At 37.4% G+C, this 24807-nt stretch overlaps 1 protein-coding gene across 2 annotated transcripts; it reads left to right on the top strand.

Moving 5' to 3' along the window:
- The first annotated feature begins 421 nt into the window (after nucleotides 1-421).
- Mlc1 (Myosin light chain alkali) lies at nucleotides 422-21072 on the top strand. 2 transcript variants are annotated; one of them, XM_083128881.1, is made up of 7 exons: nucleotides 422-536; nucleotides 3407-3437; nucleotides 9716-9856; nucleotides 12035-12202; nucleotides 15308-15394; nucleotides 17133-17185; nucleotides 20567-21072. In XM_083128881.1, the coding sequence occupies exons 1-6, from the start codon at nucleotides 534-536 to the stop codon at nucleotides 17174-17176; spliced, it is 474 nt and encodes a 157-aa protein (XP_082985007.1). In that variant the 5' UTR covers nucleotides 422-533; the 3' UTR covers nucleotides 17177-17185; nucleotides 20567-21072. The 2 variants fall into 2 exon arrangements, with proteins under 2 accessions (XP_082985007.1, XP_082985002.1); XM_083128876.1 differs by lacking the exon at nucleotides 17133-17185.
- Nucleotides 21073-24807: the final 3735 nt, after the last annotated feature.

Genomic DNA, 24807 nt, shown 5'->3' with positions numbered 1-24807 from the left:
CAAGTCGGAAGTAAATCTACAGTTTAAAACCACTGTGTGGGTCTTGATTACAAGGCGGCAGCGTAAGCCCTATATTAATATAGTGAAAAACTACTACTACATATGTGATTGCAAATAAAAATTTCCCTGGTTGGGCTTGCAAGTCACTCCCCAAGCCCTGTCGAGGTCAATTCTAGCTACAGGCTCCTTCCCCAGCACAAAAATGACGGAAACTGAAAATTTTATAGACCAGGAAACGTTTAAAATTAGCACAATATTCTGCAATATTTTGTACTCATTCCCACGTTAGGCGAAAAAAGTAAAATAAAAAAACGACCATTTGTAAGGGCGACGAGTCCTTTCCACTCATTTCGTCTTATTCATTTTTAGCCCGGGCAATGTTGCCAAGTTAGGACGTCGAGTTCTTCTCCTAGTCTTGGAAGGCGATCCGGGTGCCCTCTGCTCGCGTTAAAACCGTTCTTCTAGGCATCGAGTCTCCCACTTCTGGTCCGGCTTACGCAGGTTAAACAGGAGGAGAGAACTCAACATTCAAAATGGTGAGTTATTTTTGGAAACTTGAGTGTGACTCCACGTTGTTCGGAAATTGTGTGGTGAAACGTTTTACTGTGCATAATAATTCGTTTGTAGTGAGAATGATTTCTAGATATCGGAATCTATAGTGAGCAAACTGATGCAGCAATGTTCGATATTGTGCACTTAAATATGTGATTGGTGGAAAAATGTATATGCAATAGGGTGCTCATTCGATAGCAGTACTCGTTTGAAGAGTTCCCTTCATACATGTATTTTGCTGTAGTGTAACTTGTGCAGGCAACAGACCCGTAGCCAGAATTTTATTTCGGGGGGTGGGGGCTCATCCCTTATCAGCAGTCGCCATATAAAGGCGAAAAAGTGGAGAAGGTAGAATGTATAAAGATGAATTTCTCAGTGTATTAGAACTTCTTTTACAAGATGTTTAATCCTGCTAAGGAAATAAAATTAATTACCACTATACACTATTTAAATTAGATATTTGTAACATTTCTGGGTGGTTTCATCCCCCCTAGCCCCCCTGGATATGTGCTGGCAGAAAATATTTTATGCCATATTTTACTTCCGGATTCGACGCTTAAAGACACATTCTATATATTTAGTTAAAATGTAAATCACAGACAAATTACGTTGTTAATCTAATTTATTATTTAAATCTGAAAACATTACACATGGTTCAGCTTTTTTCTTCCTTTGTTAAATACAGATACAGACTGACTCGTAACTTGATACAGTGCCAGAGAATCGGGGTTTTAGTGTTTCTTCGTGATTACTTTCATCGCCTGTCCACAAGATCACACTAGACTAGTGTCCGGGATACATAAAAATAACAAAAATGTAGCAAAACAATTTGGGGCTAAAACAAACAAGAGCCCTTGACGAGGTTTCTTGCTTGAAATGATGATGTGTAAATACTTGTAGATATCGTAAACATAAAATGTTGAACTGAGGTCGGATTTTATATACCCAGCGAAGGAGTTGCCCCTTCCGCATCACCCAAATTTCCTCAGGGATGTGATAATAACTTATTTAAAGGAATTTACATAGTAGATATTGTGGTGAAATGATAAGCTTCTACCTGTGATGAAAGTCATAGCAAAACTGTAGGTCCAATCCAAATTAGCTATGCAACCACCGTTATTTAACTGAATTTCCTTCAAACCACTCCTTATTTTGTAAATATTATCTACGAAGTTATTTATCCTTAAATATTCGTCATAACAAATATAAATGCAAAGATATAAACTTAAATGCATCACTTCTGCAAACCAAAAAAGAATTAATTCTGATACTTTTATTGGGCTAAAAGTTCTATATAACAATGTCTTTGCGTCGGCCGATACTAAAGCTTGGGGGAAAATTGCTAAGTGCATAAAGCTTGATTGAATTATTGTTTTAAGTCCACTTTATGCACAGAAAGGCTAATCGGTCCCGGTCCTAAAGTTTAAAGTGGGATGCAAACAACTGTGCCATGTGCCTCCATCGGGAAACGAACCCGGGACCCCTTGAAACCACTGCGCCATCGGGATGCCGAAGTGCATAGAGAGATCACGGGAAAGAAACAAAATATCGTTATGCGCAGATAACTACATGTGATCTCTACTTCGGCATGTCTTTAGTTTCCTCTCAGTAACTTCTCAGGCTGTCAAGAAAAAATTTCGCAGTAGGTGGGTTTTATTCTTGCTAATTTAATGTAAATACTACCAGAAGGCATAATTCCAATGACACGAGAATGATATCCTTCAATGAACCCTAAGAGCTATAATTTTTGTTTGATTCAACTCTGAGGATTGAATGATTCAGACCTTTGCCTGGGACTTCAACTCAAGTTTCCTTATTCCTTCGCAATACATTAAAAAAATGAAACTTGATGCAACATTTAGTCCAGGACGTCTTTCAGAATCTCTTTCAAAAAAGTACAAAGTGCCATATTTGGCCTACCATCATCTCAACCAGTCCTTTTTGAAAATGCAAATTTCTGAAACTGTATATACGGAAGAAATTTCCTTATTTAAATTCATACAGAAAATTCTTAATCTGTATTTCTGTATATACGAACCATATTATATTTTAAAATAATACAACTTGAATTTTCTAAAAATAAATTATTTTCAATGAACTGCAGTGATTTTGACGACATAAGCCCCGTTTCTTGCGGAAATCTTAAAAGTGAATGCTGAGGTCCTGGTTCGCTTCAAATTCATTTTTGGCTATTTTTAACACCATTTTTAAATGCCACGTGGTTAATACGGTATAAAAAAATCAAATAGATATAGTATGAGTTCCGTGACTAGTATAATGAATAATGCGTAGATACGTATGTAGTAAAGATATCTAGATTCACACAATTAGGTAATGAAATGTCTGTTTTCTATAGTATTACTTTAAAACGTTGTTATTTCTGACGGCAATAATTTTGAAATGTTATTGTAAAAATAGAAAAATCAATATTAATTTAATAATTCAGACACGAACACGCACATATTTAATTTGTTCATTGGTGAGGTTGTCTTGGGCTCTGTATTGACGAAATTAGGTATGAGAAAGTTACTTAGCTTTTCAAATTAAAAGGTACTCAAATTCATAAAACATACAGCACACGACAATTTAGATTAACGAAGAGGTTACCTAACGTTTTTTTCTCTTATAGTGTTCTTCTAGCAATATTGGAATAAATTCGAAATTGTCAATTCAAAAATGTTCATAACTGAGTTAGGAATAATTTACCGCCTCTTGTTGTTATTGGTAGGTTTATTTGTGGCAAAACCTTGTTTCCAAGTATAAAGGGGTGAAAAAATATATTTTATGCGACATATTTTCATGTTCACATATTGATAGTATTATACTAACGGCCATTATTCTTTCTTTTTTCCAGTCTCACGATCTTAGCGCAAGGGACGTGGAGAGTAAGTACAATTTGTTTGTTTGTTTGTTTGTTGTGTCTGTCCAATTACACACAATGGGGGGTTATTAACCCACTTCCCTCTTTTACTCCAAACTCTTCTACATATATAAAAGAGTCAGATCATTGAAAATATGGTAATGCATGCACAGACTACTACAAAATAGACATAACCCCGCTTTTATGGTTATATATGGGGATAGTCGCTGAATATGGTGCAGCGTTTATTGTAATATATGGGAAAGAATTTTTTGCAATAAGGTTCCGAAAACGAGAACCAGTCACCGGTGATGTTCCTACTTGTGAGCCGTCCTGGCGCAGTTCTTTTACATCCTAAATATAACCACAGCATATAAGGCGATGCGGCGGGCACAGCTTCGTCTAAACATAGCGCCCGATTATTTCAGACCTGGGAAAGCAAGTCGAGTGTTCGTTCGCCCTCGGGAACGAATTAGGTCAAGACACGAAAATCGGTTAGGTCCAATACGAAAGTTAAGGGGAGGGAGGGGTTAAGGAAGATTTGCAACGTGATAGGAACACTTAAATGCGCATTTCATTTTCGAACCTAGTCCGATGGGTTGTAGTAAGGCATTGAAATAAATGAAACTTTTGTCAGAGAATCGGCGGAATATAACTATTTACTGCCATTTATTTATTTAATGTGGGCATTCCACTGTCACGGGTGAGACACCCAGACTACATTTGCGACATTAAACTCACTATTCTACTGATAGTTAAGCAACATTTATCTTACAATTTCTGTGCAATGAAACTAAATACTCTCTCACATCATTCAGCAGTCAGATGCAATTTATTGCATCTCGTAATCATTTGTGTCCTTTCTTTGTGCTCCTTCCTTTTACTAAAATTTTAAACCTATTTGCTAGCCTAACTTACATATTTCAATTTCATAACAATGTATTTTTAGCAAGTATGCCGTTAATCAAAAATATGGTCAATGAAAGAGTTCAATATTATTTTTAACTGAAATCTTTGGTAATTGGTTAAATAATGAATATTGGTAATATTTTCTTTTCTTAAAATACCTTGGGCGAAGCCTACACTGAGGTACCCTTGCTGGCTTTAATCTGTGGTTTTGAAGTAAAATTAGTCACAACATAAAATAAATTATAATCTGATGCACACGAAACATAACTGTATTTTCGGACTACTGAATCGTGCAAGATCACCCTGTAAGGAGGTGAATGACTGATACAGAAAAACCCTTCCGGTATATTCTATGTAACTTTGAAGTAATAAAGAAACTACATTGTCAATTAAATCCATTCTTTCCGTTTGCTTTGGTAGTTTAAACAACCAAACAACTGGTTTTATCGAATTACTCAACTATTCTCTTGTAATTTATGAAAAAAAGCTTTTATAAAAGTGAAAATTATTTTCAGGTCATGTTTTCACATTTTAGGTAATTTAGAAATAATTTTAAGGTCATTATGTGGGACATTTCTTTGAAATTTTTAGTTCATCAACTTCCAAGACCTAATTATAATTAGCGGGGTCCATCAACCTCTTATTACGTAAAACATTGTGGAAGAACATGGTAACGTTTATCAATTTGGAGATGTAATTCACCGTTCTATACGAGCTTCTTCCTTATAAACATTCCTAACACGAAATTTAAAGCTGTACGTCTGTTGTGCCTATTCAAATCAGTTCGCCCTCAACCAGGCCCGTACCTAGGGGAGGGGCTATGGTCCACCCTCTCGAATTGTGAAAGTGAACCTATATAGAGCTACAAAAATAACCGACCATTTTTATAAATTTGTAAAAATTCCAATTTTGTCCTTGCATAAATGAATGTTTGTTGTGTAGAGAGGCAGGCTCCAGAAGTCTGCAATATTGGGAGTTTTATTTCATAACCATTAACGCGAGGCTACCAGACGTCCCGATTAATCAAGACAGTCCATTCTTCTTAATACCTGTCCCGACCTTTTTCTTTTAATTGCATTCGTGTTGCAAAAATGTATATTTCTTTGCTAACTCACATTTAGACATTTAGATATGTTCTTTATTTTAATAATCATTTCTAATACGCAACATTTAATTCACAAATATATATTATTGTCTAAACATAGAATTATGTATCATTGCTGTTCAGTGGTGATGGTAAAAGAAAATTAAAAGAAGTTTGAAAACACTGTTAATCTGCGGAACCGGTACCATTCAAATGCTTATGAAAAGTGAATGTAAACAAAATACATCAAGTTATTCGCCGTGTGACAGTCTTTGTGTCTGAAAGCGACAGAATTATATAAAATCTAACACTTTAATATATATACGTATATACATAGTATATATACATACATACATTGATTGATTTGGTGTTATAAGTCCACTTTATGCACAGTAAGGCTAATCGGGACTGGACCTACAGTTTAAAGTGGGATCCGAACCACTATGTTCCTCCACCGGGTATCGAACACGGGACCCCTTGATTACAAGGCGAGGTCGTGTAAGTAGAAGTACTGCCAATTGTGGGGTACTTAAAGAATTAGGTCTAAGCAAAGAGACAGTACAAGCTAGGATGAGAACTTTAAAGTATTGGCTTCAGCTAGCAAGGGAGGGTAACACGACACTTAAGGGTCAATGTCTGATAATGCAAGTAAGAGAAGAAAATACACGGAACTGGGCGAGGGATATAAAAAACATGTTGAACTCTATTGGGATGGGGTGGGTTTGGGAAGCAGGAGGGAGGGTAGATACATCAGTTGAAAATCAAATTAGAGGGAGACTTATGGACATAGACAGACAAGAAATACTAGCCGACTGTCAGACGAAGACTTCACTAAGTGATCATTTGAAATCAAGGGATTGGGGGAAAGCAAGATACATAAACTTGGTAGGCAAAAAAGAAAGGGGAGGGATAGCATGGTTCAGACTGGGGGGTTGGAAACAAGTAAAAATTAAGAATGAAGCAGGGGAAACTATATGCTCTTTGTGCGGGGAGGGAGAGACGGGCGAGCATCTGCTCTCTGCCTGCCCCTCTACGCGTGATTTACGAGACAAGTGGGTTGAGAACGTAACAGAGAGGGAAATAATGGAAGTGGTAGAAGACAGAAGAGGAATCATAAGTGAGATAGTGCAACGAGTGGGGAGATATTTGTGGGAAGTGAGGGAGCGACGAGGAAAGGCGTTAGCGGACAGCGATAAGAACGAAGAAACCGCACAAAGTGAACCGAGCGTGTAATACGTGTACTGTTGGTCTAGCAGTGTGCAATGTATATGTGTTTTGTTTTGTTCTGTTCTGTTTTGTTTTTCACATTATTCAACAAAGAAATTCAAATTCAAGTAAGTCTCCAGACAGGAGGCCGAATGAACCGGTCACACAACTTTATTTGCATGTGCAATATTTCGATTGTTAAAATATACTAATTATGTTTAATTTTTTCTTTTGTATCTGATCAACTGCTAAGAGTTATTTGTATACTAACGTAAAGAAGGTACAATATTAATACATGACTTTGAGGGAAGAGAAAGTGTGTGTAATGTAAAATTAATGTAGTGCGTACAGCGTACAGCTCGCACAAGGAAAATGTAAATAAATACAAAATACAAAATACAAATACAAATACCACTTCGCCATCGGGGAAGCATTCATACATCCATCCATCCATCCATACATACACACACACACACATATATATATATATATATATATATATATATATATATATATATATATATATATATATATATATAGGGGAGACAGGTGTATTGCTGAACACTTAAGCTTAACACTTATTGGGAAGCATATTTTGTAACTTCATGGATTCTAAAGAAATCTTGATACGTTCTCTTCCAAATTAAGACAAGAACTACAAAACTATTTGCTGTACACAAAAAACTATGAAAAATACACATCTACCATGTTCGCCATTGCCCTGAATTTTGGGGTAGTGCCGAACACCGTGTTCGCCATTGTCCCTTATGAAATATAACTATGATAAAGACAAATTGCTTTCGAAGTCTTTCTTGGTGGGGTACTCATCTGAAATTTAAAGTGTTGCTGCAGTTAGAAATTTCGTTTTGCAATATGTTTCTGTCAAGAAAACAGTATAAAAAACGTAATTCAATAACATACAGCAAGAAATCCCCAAAGTGTTGACTTGCAGATTCGATCTGGAGACCTCAGAACACAAAAATCAAGAGTCCAAGTCTAATATAGACGCAAGATGACATGATTCTGATTTATTTGTTGCGATTGTTCAAACCAAAATCATAAAAATATAAACTAACTGACTGGGGTAATGCCGAACATCTGTTCGCCATTACCCCTTTCTGCGCCATCTTGTTGCCATTATCACCATGTGCACTGTATTTCATTTACAAACATAGCAGTGCGATTAAAATTGTCAAAATAGATGTACAGCCTACAACAGTAAGCGACAATAAAAAATAATACTTATACCATTCTGCACATACCTCGAGGTAAACACATTTTCTACATTACAAGCAATGTGGACGAAAACAGTTTTTGCCCTCTAGCTTCTACGTCTCACAGAACAATGGCGACGCAAGCAGCTTAACACATTATCAGTGACAGGTGCTAGGTGGCAACACCAATTGGATCACTCTTAACAAGGAATAAAAGCCGAAAACCTGCTGTTCGTCATTACCCAAGTGTTCGCGAATCCCCCGGTCTCCCATATATATATACACACGTATATATGTATGTGTGTGTGTGTGTATATATATATATATATATACGTATATATGTATGTGTGTGTGTGTATATATATATATACCGTGCGTCCATTTCGATCTGCAGCCGAGAGATCGGGAGAAGCGTGGCGGGCGGCGCTGACGAAGATGCCGACATTTGCGGCCTGAAATGCCCGCTTATTTTTATGGACATATGCAGACATTTATATAAATATTGCAAAACGAGCACTAACCTGTGTTATAAGAGTATGGTTTTAATTTTAGTAGCTTAGTGACTGTATGTGCCGATGATTTTGACACGCCCACCTCTTGTGAAACACGGCGTAGAGGTTTGTTTGGAGAACGTTCTAACGCTGCACCAATATCATCGAGTTTTGCTTCGGTTAGAATCCGTCGTTCTTGCTTAGGTGTTTTAAAATTTAACGATACAGTTTCTCGTAACTTAAGGACAAGATGTCTAACCGTATCTCTGTGTGGAGTTGAAACGCATGGGAATTTCTGTACAAATTACCTACACACGTCTCGACACGAGTTTGTTTTCACGTACGTGTCATACATAAAAAATCTTTGTTCTAACGTGAATCTTGCGGCTGGCATTCCAATCGTCTCACTGACACGTCACACATACACACTACAATAACACAAACAAGTAACTGCAAGTAACCAAGAATAACACTCTTGCGCACAGTACGAAATTAACACGCTCTTGGTTTACATTGCTCGCCACTATATTTACAACTCTGTCTTCATGTAGTCGCGAAGGAACAAAATACTCGAGCTCGGATATTTCGGATTGCAAGGAAGCTCACGAAAACCATTCACTTTTATCGGTTTCGTCTGCAGTGTAATCCTGTTACAGTGTTGCACATTCGAAACCACCAAACGATTCCCATGGCCACAAAACTCTTTCAAGGATATAAACTTAAGCAGGACGTTACTGGTCAAAACTATGATTAAAATGCTTTATTATCTGTGGCTCTTAACATCGTTTCTATAGCGTATTTATTTGTGTATATAAGAGCAGAACTTGGATGAATTACAGAAGAACTTTTGCGTGTTATAACACAGGTTAGTGCTCGTTTTGCAATATTTATATAAATGTCTGCATATGTCTATAAAAATAAGCGGGCATTACAGGCCGCAAATGTCGGCATCTCCGTCAGCGCCGCCCGCAACGCTTCTCCCGTTCTCTCGGCTGCAGATCGAAATGGACGCACGGTATATATATATATTTGACAGGAATTTGAATTTGAATTTTGGGTGCGTCAGCACTTAAAGACTATTTTTGCACCCGTCATGTTATAAGGGGTCCAGCCCCTTATCTTACCTAAATTAACTGTAATGTCGTTTACTAAAATATTAAAACATTCTGACTTTGGTAAAATGCTGAGGGTGTAAAGGGGCACTCAGCACACATATGGACAAAACACAGACGGCAGAGCCTCGTTAGTCTGCAAAATGTAGTCCAGGGTGTACCACGTTGAAGTCAGGTTGACAATTGGGTGTCCTACGTGGAAAGATCACCCCATACAGGTCTGGCCCCTCCCTCAAAAAATTCTGGGTACGAGTCTGTCCTCAAAATTTATTATTTGTTAATTCTAGGGGCGGAGCTGACCTTCGGCATTTATGATGCTGATGGCGGTGGCATCGTCGACGCAATCTACCTGCCCGACATGTTGAGGGCCCTCAACCTCAACCCCACCAACGCAGTCATTGAGAAGGTGGGAGGAGTCAAGAGGAAGAGTAAGTCATTTATAATTTCTCAGAATAATATGTAGTTAGTAGTGTTGCCCACGGGACGAGACGGAACAGGCTTTTAAAAATTCGAGACGAGACGAGATTGATCATGTGTCCCGAGAAAAACTAATATTTTCGAGACGAGACAGCATTTCACAACATTTCCACGAGACGAGACAGGCCAAAGTCTCGTCTCGTGGGCAACACTAGTAGTTAGTAAGGTTGCTAAACGTCCGGGAGAGTGAGGGTACATAGTTTTCCCACCAGGACATAAAAATGTCCCAATTTGCAAAGAAATGGGGAAAATGCCAAATAAAGATCAGCAAATTTAATTTTAAAAAAAAATCAAAATGAGAAAGTGATAAATTTGAAATGTTAAAGCAATAGCAAGGATCATTCTTACATTGCAGAAGAAAAATAGACTCAAATATTCTAATTTTAGTGGGGTAAAGAATGAATGTGTACTACTATCGAACTGTTAATTATTATTATTATTATTATTATTATTATTATTATTATTATTATTATTATTATTATTATTATTATTATTATTATTTAAGTGATTAGCACGATTTGACAACTAGATACATCATTATGTCAAAATAGGTGATACAAAATTACAAAATTGAATATAAAATTATAAAATAATCCAATAGCTCCTACAATCTTGTACATCATCACAAGATCATATTGCACAGTATGTCTACCAAAATAACAAATCCAAAATTCTTGACTTTTTCTTCACTTTTCTTTCTACAGAGCAGCGGTTCTCAGACATTTTCTCATTGTACGCTTTAGTCGTAATTAAACGTCTAATGTACCTTCACCATAGGTTTTCTCCGAATGGATACGGCCCGTTTCGCCTTATTGCGTGTTCACCTCCCCCAATACAATTCTGCGTGATTTATGTGACACGAACTTTCTAAGGCGAAACGGGACATCCCATTTCGTCTTATCCTGTTTCGCCTTACACACAAAAAATTTCTCACCAGACACTTGCCCCCTTCCCCCTGAGATTTCAGGAAATAGTTTATATAATTCGAATAATGAAATTGTAGTGATATTTTATAACAAAAAAATTATTTTCTGTGATTTACAGTAACAACTATTATTATTATTATTATTAGTATTATTATTATTATTATTATTATTATTATTATTATTACTACTACTACTACTACTATTTCACAGTACTCTTCGGCACGTAAAAACCTGGAGTACCATGAAGGACAGTAGATTAAATAGTCTGTGACTCTGATTGATATCTGTGCATTGTGAATAAGTACAAAAAGGACAAAGAACTGTTAATCAACAAAGTACAGTAAAACCTCGTTGATCCGGACTAATGGAGGGGATAAGTTGGCCGGTTTAACGAAAGTCCGGATTAACTTAAATAAGCTAAAATAACAGTAGAAAGAGCATTAAAACTCCGTTTATAGCAACAAAACACGTTTATTATGGTGTATTGAAAGGGCATGGGCCTAAATACATTATAGGCTACAGTACAGTACAAAGTCTGCGGGAAACAGAATTTCATCAGTGGTTGACTGCCTTTTCTTTAGGAACTTCTCTTGTTGGCTTCTAGCCCCATTTAAAACCTTGCATTCTGCTTTTTTTTTTTTATGTCCGGATTAAGCAAAGTCAGGTTATCGGGGGTCCGGATTGATGAGGTTTTACTGTAATATATGTTTATTGAAAGGCAGCAAGACGAATTCAATTTCTATCTAAATAGTAGACTCGAGTCTGAACTTGTATACAACTTCAAAGTATTTTCAATTCAATTTCATTGGTTGATTTGCTTTACTTTACGTCGCTTTTTGTGCCACTTTTGGATAATTTGCGAAGATGGGGATGAGTGGTGACATGATGAAATTGATGAATGGACACTCACAAACATCCATGCCCAGGTAGGGATTCCAACCCGGGACCCCTGGTGTCGTAGCGCGATGTGCTCAATTCAATTTGAATTTTCAGATTTGTAAAGTAGTAGTAATAATAGCAATAGTAAAAAAAAAATAATAGAAATAATAATAAAAGTTTCTATGACTCTGCCACCCTGTGAAAAAATCCTGCGGGCGACCTTTGGTGTGCGTACCACAGTTTGAGAACCACTGCCATAGAGCAAATAAGTTTATGAAACTAGTCACTTGAACCATTCTACACATGAAATGTATTTCTTTCCAGACGAGAAGAAACTGAAGTTGGAGGAGTTTTTGCCCATCTTCGCCCAGGTTAAGAAGGAGAAGGACACCGGCTGCTTTGAGGACTTCATGGAGTGTCTGAAATTGTACGACAAGGCTGAGAACGGAACAATGATGACTGCTGAGCTGTCCCACACATTGTTGTCCCTGGGTAAGTGACGTATATAACTCCAATGAAGAGTAATTTTAAATGTTGCAGAGTTAATTTTAAAATTTGTCATTGTAACTAGGTTACTTTAGCATTTAATTCGTTGACCTCGCCTATGCATTTTTTTTTCTGAATTGAAGCCTTTAAAGGAAGAAAATGAATTGAGAATTTCACTTTCCGCTTGCATTGCCTGTGTTTGCGTAAGCAGAATTCGTACATTTACATGTGTAAAAAAAACACCATAAAATTCGCTATTCTACATTTGCCAAAACTATATTTCTTTTATTTTCTGTTATATCTCACTCTAATTATCTTCCATTCTCTCTCTCTCTCTCTCTCTCTCTCTCTCTCTCTCTCTCTCTCTCTCTCTCTCTCTCTCTCTCTCTGTTTCTCGTGCTTTCTTCCTCTCTTTCTTTTTTCTCTCTGTTAAATTTATTTGATGAAAATTGTCCAAAAAATTTGAAGCGTATATTGTGGTTAGCGTACAAACAGCATTACAAAAGAAAAAATAATGAACAAGAAAAAGCCAACGTCCTTGCAGTTGAGACTGCTCACACAGAATACTCCGTGGTTCACACATACTACTCACCAACAGTCATCAGTCCTACACTCAGCTACCAGGTGGCAGCACCAATCAAATACACATCATGCAATGCAGTGTTTCTGTAATTCTTAACACTCTCTCTAATTTCCTTAATTCTGAGCTTTGTCTATCCCTCTCTTTCTCTTGCTATCTATCCCTCTCTCTGATTTCCTAAGATCTGTTTCTCTATCCTCATATTTTTCTCTCACTCTCTTTCTCTTTACTTCTCTGATATCCTTAATTCTCTGTTTTCTTTTCCTATCTTTCTTTCCCTTACTCCCTTTCTCTCTCTTAGTCTTTAGTTTCCATAGTGTTCTCATCATAGGCGTGCGCACGGGGGGGGGCAAGGGGGGGGCAATTGCTCCCCCTAATCATGAACGTCTGCAGATTTTTTTCACGGAGGTACAAGCAAGGTAATTTTCCATGAGGCGTGTTGCCCCTCAAAAAACACAACTTGAATGTGAAATTATCGCATTAATTTAAATTACTATGACTGAAATCAAATTATACATGTTAAATATATACTTTTAGGGTAACATTCGATTTCTAAGGGGGTGGTGTGACCATCCTTGCCCCCCTAGAAAGAGGTTTCTAGACGTCCATGTCCCTACATTATTATACTTTCACCTAGAAATTTAGTATAAAGGAATCGTATCGCCTGTATTAAACATTATACCCTTAGAGAAAATCAAGCATTTTCAAGCGATTACAGTTCAAAGCAACTACGGGGGAACGGGGTGCAGTGGCGCAACCACAAGGAGGGGGCAATATTGGCCCCATTGCCCCTCCCCAACCTTGGACGGAAAACAATTCTAGCAGGGTAAACATTGAGGTAAAAGAATGCAAGACTAGTAGAATCTAAGAGTAACATGACAAAAGGATACTGAAGATGGAATTAGTTTTCACGTCTTTCTTGCATTACTTCTTCCAGATGGCCAAGAGCACCATTAAACAGTGAGATAAAATGAGGTTTTTCTTTCCCGACTGAACTTTCATCAAGACTTTTGCCCCCCCCCCCCTTAATCAGAGAGTATGCGCATGCCTATGGTTCTCATGTGTCTACACAAGGGGCTACGAAATGATGGTGCTGGGTAGAAGTGCGATGATGTCATTTATGAGAAAGGCACCACGGACAAGGATAAAGCTTGAACCGCACTGAGACGCCGGAAGCGCAGCAACAGAACGAAACAGTTTCGCTTCCGGCGTCTCAGTGGCCCATAACCCTCAAGATAACCAGCGGACTTTTAGCCGGAAATTCCGTGCTTCGGTTCCACACGTTCCCCTGTAGTAAGCGTTACCCCATTTGATTTAAATAGAAGCAGACGACAGAAGCTCTGTTGCCGGATATTCCCCCGCCTCTCAGTCCTTAAAATTGCTACTACCCAAACACGATGTCGCAACGTTCGGTTTAGCCTGAGCGCTGGCATGGGCAAAGCGGGAAATGTTTGTCGTCTGCAGAAGACGTCATGTGACTCATAGGAGCAGTGTTGCAATACGCGGAAGTTACAATTCTACTAGACATGAAACTGGCAAAGGCTATACGCTGCTGTGTCATAAAAATAAATACTTACGAATCTAAAGTAGCACACTGTCTTGTCAAATTCGTCCACATCACTTTTAAATTTCTTTATTTTGCATGGTTTGTTAGGCGTTACTAATCCCTTCCCAGTTACTTTGTAGCGATTATTTTCGTTTCAAAGTACTTACTGACATATCAGTAGATGCGGAAACAGGCTTCTGCACTTGTAAGAAAATGTCTCTACTCTGACAATGAATCACTTTACTTTCTCCAATATTCATTCCAGTTTCACCTCAGCTTTTGTTAAACAAAACACAGGTCAACAATAACCTTACTCGTGGTAACACGATTTGCCCCCCCCCCCCGAGAGGAAGCGGTGGAGAGGGAGGATGCCTCTTTCGCCGAGGGGCTCAATCAATGGGGATCTCACCGACAAAAAGAATCCTCTGTTATTCTTTTCCTTGAACTATCACCTTCTCAAACTGTCGCTTTCTTAATATATATATAAATGCAGTAAGTATCGAACACACCTACCAATATGCTCTGGAGTCAGATTATGGATATAGGTAATATTGTTAGGGCAGTTAGCAACTCTGCTCTCAGTGGAACTCTCGCATCGTCGCGCTGACGGCAGGCTTCTGCGCAGCTGAAGGTCAGAGCAAAAGCTAAACCGAATGGCCTGTAGTATTGCATTCTCCAAACGTAAACCGATAAGGGAAACTCTGTCCATCCTTTATTTTGCCAATAACACCATTACCATTCATGTCTCACGTATATTACAAACATGGCTTTAAAGACAAGCACAGACATTGTCTAGTCTCCAAGTAAATCCAGTCGTGATTGTTGATCTGGCAACAGCGGAAGGTTCCCCAGCATTGAACTTCGTGTCGACTGGTAGCTATGTTTACGCCCTTAATTATTCCCTGCATTTCCTTATAATGATTATTATAAGTATTAATCTAAATTGCCATGTGAAGTGCTTATAAAACATTTGCTTATAAAACAGGTGACAGACTGAATGACGCTGAGGTTGATGCTATCTTCAAGGACTGCCTGCCCGCTGAGGATGAAGAGGGTTTCGTTCCATATGAACGTAAGTGTCTACGAACTCCATAAACAGTTTACAGAATAAGTGTAGTATTACCACTTCTTGACAATCAGATCTATAGTTATGGATGAATCATGATGGAAAAGTTTTAGATGTTTCATATTCCTTCAGTATAAACAAATTCGGAACATAAGGTACCTGAACTAATATGGCCTACCTAAAGTTTGCGAGTGTTTCTAATGGTGTACAAAGCCAGAAAGATAAAACTAAGTGATTCCAAAGAGGGAACACCTCTGAACGTTTACTGACAATCTGAGCCAATTCCAAATAATAACATACGTTCGGGGAAGATTTTATTAAAAAGTTACATCTAGTCTAGGCCATATTGGGTACGTATGTATCCAATATGGCCTAGTTATATATTATATTCTTTCACCTAAAAATGCAACAGAAATTGTAAAGAAAATGCCAGAATGTTGTTTTTATAAGTTGATAAGTATATTGATGCACTTAAATTTTATTTACATAATGACATGAGATTTGCACAAAGAATAACACTGTTTACAAACCAATAAACGAGGAAATTACATGTCACAATTTGTTACCAAGAAGAATATGGATTACACATCTCAGTCTGGGCAAGCGAAAGGTTCATTATCATCCTAAGTGAGTCCCACATACTCTACTTGAACATAAGACTAACAAATGTCACATTTGCGCATGTCCTTCACTATATATTCCATTTAGACCATATTGAGTCTACTTTATATAGTGTTCTTTTTCCCTTCGTTATAACAGTACTTTACATTAAAGTCTAAACTAAGTGCATTGTTGTCAAGTACAAATTATGAGTTATCATAATATGTACTAGAGATATAACACCCGTGACTTGGAAGATGTAGTAAGTAATAACTTACATTTTATACACGTAGAACGCAATGACGAGGTCCAGCTATTTCGCTCATCTAAAATTATTGTACTATAGGTACAGCCAACAGGTACAATCATTCGGACAGTCTAAATAACATACTACAATCGTCTGTTGAATTAACCATGTAATTACATGGAAACGGCAAATAGGCCATATTGGGTACTAGGGCATATTGGGTTCAGGTACTTTACATTAGATTCTTCTTTTATAAAAAAATGTAATTTCGTTTGTTTTTAGATTTCAGGCATCAAAGTGAGAACAACACGAACAATCCCAGGAGATTCCCATTATCATAAGGCAATATTAATTTTATATATTCATATGTATTAAATATATATGAATATATATATTTTGACCCATTTTTCACTTCCTACATCATGGATTGTGAATTCCTCTGTATTTTACATATATAATTTTTATCAGCATTTGGTTCTTGGAACAGCTCATTAAATTTTGCCTATCTGAATGCCAAACTAGGCCTATATCAATTAGAACCGCTTCTTCATAAGCTAAACTAAGCCAAAGGGATTATTGTCAGTCAAACGCTCTATATTTTACGCAACGAATATATTTCAAGATTTCGACGATTCATTAGAATTTTCATAGTTCGATAATGCTACTAACATACAAGCATCAGCATTCAAACATTAAATATTGTAATTTTCAAAGTAATACTTTTCAAGTAGTAACAACCAAGCATTTATTGCGTCAGTTTGTTTATACACATACATGATTAAATAAAACATCGACGCGAGAAGAAAGTGTTTAAGTAGTGAGATCAAATCCAGTATTGTACAGTTGAAATTCGAATTGCTCTTCTATTTTGTATTCACATAATCTGAAATTTTTCAGCATTTCTGAAAAGTCTCATGGCTGGTCCAGTTGGAGATAAGTAAATACTTTAAGTAAGTATGTTTTTCTAGAAAAAAACTGTCAATGTGCAGCTGCTTTATACTGCTGTTTATTCTTCTGCAACTTGTCACTAATTGCTACGCCATTAAAGCTAAGTATAGCTAATTATCTATTCGTCTTTCTACATCGCATACTCTTAACCCAAATATCTTTATGCAGGAACGACCTTTCTAGGATTACTGTGATACCTCGCTAATAGTTGTTTCTTTGAGTGGCCACTTTGGCGCTAGTAACTGGTAGCTTGAAATCTTAATGTTAGCCAGGGAAAGCGGTCAAAGAACTTTGCAATCGGATAGGTCAAGTATTGATACGTCATACGCCTAGGCAGTAATGCAAGTCGTTCACTAGCGACACGAGTGGTGGAATAAGGAATTACTTATGTACACTGAAGGTACTTGTTCTTAGAAAGGTTGTCCCTGAAGCTGAAATCTTTTTCGTTGTAAACATATAGTAGATAATATATACATATGCCAGCACTGCGGGCTTATGTAGCTACATTAGCAAATTTGCTTGCTCTTGATATTATATCGAAATAACTGCAATATAAAATTTATGTGTTTCAAAGTATTGCTTAAGTATTTGTAATTGCTTATTGCTGCAAAATATATGTAATGTATAATAATCTGTAAGGTTGGCACGATTTTCATAACATATTCGCAAAATGAAAGTACAGAAAACAATGCCGATTAACAATTAAATAATTGTTACTCTTCTATAAACTATATCTTCACATTCTTATGTTCTGAACGAACTATAATAATAATAGAATACGTATCATGCTGACGATTCTGAATTAAGAACTAAATAATTGTTATTCTTCTGTATTATATTTCTGACTCTTTACGTCGTTATTTTATGAATAAGCAGCTAATCTTTTGTCATAATACAACAGAATATTGTGGTTGTGATATGTGTTTTTACTCTTATTTCTAAAAACAACAGTCATAATAAAAGAAATGAAGAAAGCTACTAATTCTTCGAAATGTTCATTACAACGTTCACATAACAATACGGACATTATTTCTATATGGAACACAGCAGTCTACTTGTAATACAAGGCATTTTATATGTACTTACGTGTTATTTTATTTTGAGACTATCGCGTCATTTTACATAGTTAATTCTCGTATACTTCACTTTCAAAGTTGTGAAAGTCATTGTTTTGCTCCGTAGATGAATCCCATTTAATTTGAGAAATGATGTACGTATTCGTACGTCATTGCATCTCACGGATAAATGTCTTTTCTGAACACCATTAACATTCCTTCGGTTCGAAATTACGAAAAACATTTATCTCCGCGTTTTCCCTTAGATACTCGGAACCTTTGCAAATACATATCGAGAACTTAACTAATTTCCTTCATGAACGCACTGACATTTTAAAATTTAATATCTATCTTCATTTTCTTTCTTCTCTTGTATATTAAACGCTAACAAAGTTACTCACTAAGTATTTAAATAACAAAAAAAGTTACTAGGAATAATTTCAATTTACAAACATGCATATGTCCTGATAATCTTGTAAAGCTTGGATAAATTAACGCAAATGTAATTAATATAGATCATATGACTATTCATTCTACTCAAGAGTATAATGTTATTGTTGTGCAATCAGTACAGAAGTATATAGGATGAGCCATTGGAGAAAAACACGTGCAGAATTTGTTCAAAGTCTCCGCCATTGCATTGCAGACACAGTTGAAGACGAAATGTTCCCTCCTGCAACACTTTATGGATAACAGTAGCCGAAAATTGCTAATACGTCTTCACAGCGCGTTCTTTAAGACCGAGAATACTCTAAATTTTGACCTCGTACACAACGGCTTTCAGGTGGGCACAAATAAAAATCGAACGGAGTGAGATCTTGGCTCCTTGGAGGCCACTTCTTTCATCCTTGGCGTACAGTCCAATGTGGGGAGAACTGTGTGTTAAGGTAATGTTGCACTGTCAGCACGTAATGCGGAGGGACACCATCATGCTAAAAACTCCTATGGGTCAAGACTTACGGGACATCCTCTTAATTTGGAAAGCTGAACCTAATTTCAATGGCCAACAAATCTACACAGACAAGAAATGCAAGCCATATAATTATTTTGAGCATTGCATATCATCCAAGCACGGGCGTTCCGAAGGACGCCATGAAAGAGAATGTTAGGTGAAAACCAGATTCGTCTCAGCAGCTTCAGATTTTTAAATTCTAACAAAGTTTTTGTTTGGGGTGGCTTGCTTTTCTCTCCCTACAAAAAATCTACGGCATTGGATTCCTCTGCTGATATTGCATTAGATATTGACACGTGGGGGAGAAAAAGGCCCTGTTTTCAGTCATACATATACTTCAGCGTAGCACTTTGTGCCATGTTCCATGATCCTTGTAAGATAAGTGGATTCATCGAAATGAGAAGTCCACGTCAAATTTTCAACTCACATTTCCTTGTGTCTGCACATATTGTAAATACTGCATAACCCCTTTGCGAAATACTATCTCACAAGAACGTTTTCTAAAAAAAAAATGAATTCACAGAAATGTAGGTGAATGAAGATTACATTTTAAAAGTGAGTGTTCTAATCTTGGTACCAAAAGGTACCATCCTAGCTGACATAGTTATTGTATTCAAATAGTTTTCTTCACCTAAACCGTTATCAAATGAACATATTGTCCATATTTTCGGTGCAATGATCATATTATTAATAGAAATCTTAAAGATAGACAGAGAATGGAAACAGGAATTCACATGTTTATGTGACGTAATCACACAACAAGAAAGGTTCTACTTTAACCTTACCGTTGAAATAAATAAATATTTGAGGATTCATTTTAAGACAAAATGTTTAGTTGTGTTCATTTCTGTGACCAAAAAATACCAGCGGATATAATTTAAATGTTATGCTGTACCGATTCCACGTATAATCTCCACTGTTGATAATGGACATTTTCACTCGAACATTATTTCATAGTAATTCCAGAAAATGCATTATTGTAACATTACTTTCTTGCCAGTCGGAACCTATGTATTGGCAATGAACAAGAAACTTTTCTCGTGTTCAGCTATTAACTGTTGCCACAGTAGTTACTAGACAGTAAATGCAAGAAATGGATCACACATTTTTGCACTGCACGCCTGCCTAATGGATGACGTCAGGTCAATCAGAGGACGTTCCTAGCTTAGTGACTTAGGACGTGAATGTTTGAAAGCGATTCTTTTTTTAACCAAAATAAATATCGCCGAGATATTTTGCACATCTCATTTTTGTGCCATTATCAGTAAAGTGAATGGATTTAAAACGTATTTCATGTCATAGTGGAAATGTGCATTTTTATGCTGTGATATTCTAAATGCATGCGAAATGTTCTGATAATGTTTTTTGTCTTTCAGCTTTCCTGAAGAAAATGGTCGCTGGTCCATTCGCGGACGAACCGGCGGCTTAAACAAGTTACTTTGTATAAAGTTGCTAAAACACCATCTGTTGAAAAATGTATATTCTGTGTACAAGAAACTGATATTTTTAAAGAATAATCGTAACATTCTCATTTAAACGGCTCTGTATATGTATATTTCTAAGTGCCTCCGTCTGTAATGTAAGTAGCTCAATTGTGACATTTGCCGGGATTTGAGACGATGGTTGCACTGCTGGATCAGAAGAGCGTCCCAGCCGCCATATTTGTTCTCTCATTTTTTCCTGTTCGTCGAGTCAGTTCCCGGCATTGCCACTAGAGTGTGCATACAGCTAGTAAGCTTTCGCTTCGCCACCATCCAGTCAGTCCAAGTGCCTTCAGTTTACATCAGCGGGCAGTAGAAAGTATCAACAGTTTTCTAACTGTATACACATAATCGGTGATCTGTTATATTGGACGGAAATAATAAAAAAAAACAATCCCTAATTTTCTTGTTTTATTTGTATTAGTTCAAAGAAAATGTATTTGCTTGTGTTCTTTTAAAAATCTAGCTGTCCTCAAGTTCGGATTTGGGGGGAGGGAGGTTCCATCTGAAAAAGGGCCTCCACTATACTCTGTCCCGACTATCTCTGGAGCGAGCAAACGAAATCAAGTCTCTGCGCAAGTAGTGACGTGAGACGGCTCCACCAATGAACACGTAAGAGGGAACGGGATTGCGTGGAGGCAGAAGCGACTGCAGTTACCAGCCTTCGCAGCAGCGTGTACTGCTTCGCTCTGCTCACTCGATTTCCCCTCCTTCTCCGCCTCTAAGTGTGGCCTTGCTCCAGAGATACCGGGACAGAGTATAGGAGGAAAATTGTTTTGAAAAGGGTCACAAATCTTCCAATAAAAACAGATATTGGAAATGCGATTTATAAAAATGCATATTAGAAACAGTGTACGGATTTTTTTTTCTTTTTTTTTTGCTCTTAAGATTTTGAATTTGAATTTAAAGTTTGGGTGCGTCAGCACTTAGGTGATTTTGCACCCGTCACGTTATATGGGGTCCAGCCCCTTACCATAACTAAAATAACTGTAATACCGTATATCTAAAAATCTTAAAATATTCTGACTTTGGTTAAAAGCTGAGGCTAAGCACAAACAAGGACAAAACACAGGACAACACACACACAGTCCTGCGAAGATTATACTGGCCATACGTCCAGACGCCAGATCCTCGTTAGTCTGCAAAATGCAGTACAGGGTGTACTACGTGGAAGGGTCACCCCTTACACTCATTGGCTCTTAGGAGGAATGTCAGTTGATGTCATCCATTGCAGCATCTAGGCGTTCGTCCTCAGTGATAATAACAATTGTTACTATTATTAACAAACTTTAAAGTATGCGAAATGCAAATTCATGTCATACAAATACACGCAGAACCCGAAACGTGTCAATTCACATACGTTGACTACAATAACACACTAACGTGTATAAACTGGAAATGATGCACTTTTGGGTGAGGTAAAATACACATACCAATGTATCGGTATCGGTATCGGCCGATACTATGGGTATCGGTATCGGTTGACATTTTTGCACCGATACTGGCCGATATCATTGTTTTTGAGTCGCTAGAAGGGCGGTCAAAACGAAAATAAGTTCCCTTTCAAAGGTTCGGTCAACAAAATTGTTGTGCATTTGTGAAGTGAACCTGTACTCATGTTTCCGTGAACAGCAAGTACGTGACACAAAGATCCTTACGCAGATAAGACTCGCGGTCAAGTATCTTGCAAATCAAAGGTAACTTGAAATTATCCCCATAGGAGATCCTTCGAAGTCTACCAGGCTTTGTTCCTACAATAATCCCAATGAGGTTCCGGTAGCTAACGAGGCACCTGGTATATTGTGGACATCTCTCTCTTCAGAGACCTCCCGCTGTCAAAACAGTCATCGCCTACGAGAGTGGTGGACGTGTCTCAGACATAATACATCGCATATTCCTTGAAATTCAAATACCTGGGCTAAACCCACTTTTCCTTTCCAATTTTAGACTTTTGTTTGTCCAGACCTGGATAACTGGGATTCAAAAGGCGTGTTTTGGATGCACAGGGGACGCAAAAAGGAAATAATTTTCTTTGAACGAAAGTTCATGGCACTTACATTCTGGAAAGTGTAGTGATGTGTTTGAATTTCCTTCTACGCCAAGCGTTAGAACATTGCATTTTTTTTTAGAAATAATTTTCCGATAGTATATTATATCGAAAGCAAAGTCACGTCGGAATATCACTGTACTGAAGTCGATCGCTTGATATAGAAGCAAGAGACTAATAAGTTCTCATTCTCTCCTTAAGTTTAGTTTACTAATTTTTATTCTTTTTGATAAAGGACAAAAAGAAAGACAAGATTGGTTTCACATTACAGCTTTACTGTTAGTTTTAGACGTCGTGTCCAGGGCTGGTAAATCGCCAATTCTTGTATTCACGGATGATTTAATGTTAGTTTGGGAAGAGAAATCCCTTAGTTTTAGAGGAGGTTGAACATTGGGGGAGAGGGGAGGACGACGACGATTGCCTCGCTCTTAGCTGCACTTAATATTTCTCACATATTTGAAACATCTCTGATCGCTTGTCACTTATCTAAAATATGAAATATGTTTATGTTGATGATTTATGTTGAAAACAAACTTAAAAAATACCTTACGCAAACATGCGCACTTCCCATGGATGGACAATGTACGTATTTTCCATTGACCTGCGACTGTAAGTATCGTACATTAATTAATTGATTTGGTGTTTTAAGTCCACTTTATGCAGTAAGGCTAATCGGGATTGGACCTACAGTTTAAAGTGGGATCCCAAGCACTATGTGCATCCACCGGATATCGAACCCGGGACCCCCTGATTACAAGGCTACGACGCTATGTAAATATCGTAGAGTAGTGGGAATTAATGTAGCAGTAAATCCGAACCTTAGTAGAATGAATTTTTATTTTAATGCTAAGAGAACCAAACCTAACTACGAAAGCCTATATTGAACAAAATGTTAAAATCGTTAAAACTCCGTAGTATGTGTTAACAGAAATAAATTGAAATCGAACCATGTTAAAATTTCATTCGTAGCAATGATGAAATCGCGATAAGACAAAAAGAGCTTGGGCCGCAGGTACTTGTTATGCCTTAACAATTTTCAAACACGTTTTTCTAATTGGAAGTTGAGCACAACCAGAAGAAATCCTGACTACAATCCTACGAAGTAATATGTAGTATTATTGACTACGTATCTTGAAAATAAGAGAGGTTTCAAGGGGGTCCCGGGTTCGATAACCGGTGAAGGCACATAGTGGTTTGGATCCCACTTTAAACTGTAGGTGCAGTCCCGATTAGCCTTACTGTGCACAAAGTGGACTTAAAACACCAACTTAATCAATCAATACGACAAGTTTCATGTTTCCAGGTTTTAACTTCCCGAGATATACGCATCTGAAAATACAGTGTTATCGTAAACGTGTTTTTTTTTTTTAAATCTCAAATCCTGGAAGTAGTTTCATAAAAATAGAATGCAAACCAGCTCTAAAAAAATATGCCACTAAGTTGTCATCAAAAGTGATGGCAACAGAACATTACTTTTGGTGTTCATACAGAATTGGCGTTGTTTAGTGTATTGTTACACCATTTGCTGTCAAGCCACACCTAGTATTTAGGCCTTGAACACTCCATTGGATGCTATGTTACACTAATTAGAACTCCATCTTTGGTGGCAACTCAGTTTCATATTCTTTGAGTGCCTAAAATGAACAAAATCCGATGTCAAGGGTCATCGCCTACTTGATTTACAGCACAGAAGTCCCGCCGAGGATTATACTGGCTGTGAGTCTAGACGACAGATCCTCATTGGCCTGTAATATTGCCGTTATTACCGGAGTGCAGAAGCGAGGGTGACTTTTGGAAGTCTTCAGTTAATAAATCCCTCATCAGTTAATCGCGACGAATAAGAAATAGAGGATCGGACAGACACATTATACGTCCATTTTCTATCAGGTTTCGAACCTCTGTCTTCGTCGCCACTAAATCCGAGAAGAAGAAAAATTTGTGGCCCTACAAAGAAAAGTCGTGACAACAAAGTTTTAAACATCATTATTATATTTGTATCGTACTCTCTCAATATGTACAGTGAACCGCACAATTTGGCTGTGGCTTTGAAAAGATTCATTTTTTTTTATTTGGTTTTGTTTTAAGTCCA

Source organism: Lepisma saccharinum, chromosome 1, assembly GCF_977018435.1.
Source record: "Lepisma saccharinum chromosome 1, izLepSacc3.1, whole genome shotgun sequence".
NCBI lineage: Eukaryota > Metazoa > Arthropoda > Insecta > Zygentoma > Lepismatidae > Lepisma > Lepisma saccharinum.
This window is presented reverse-complemented; position numbering and strand designations above follow the sequence as displayed.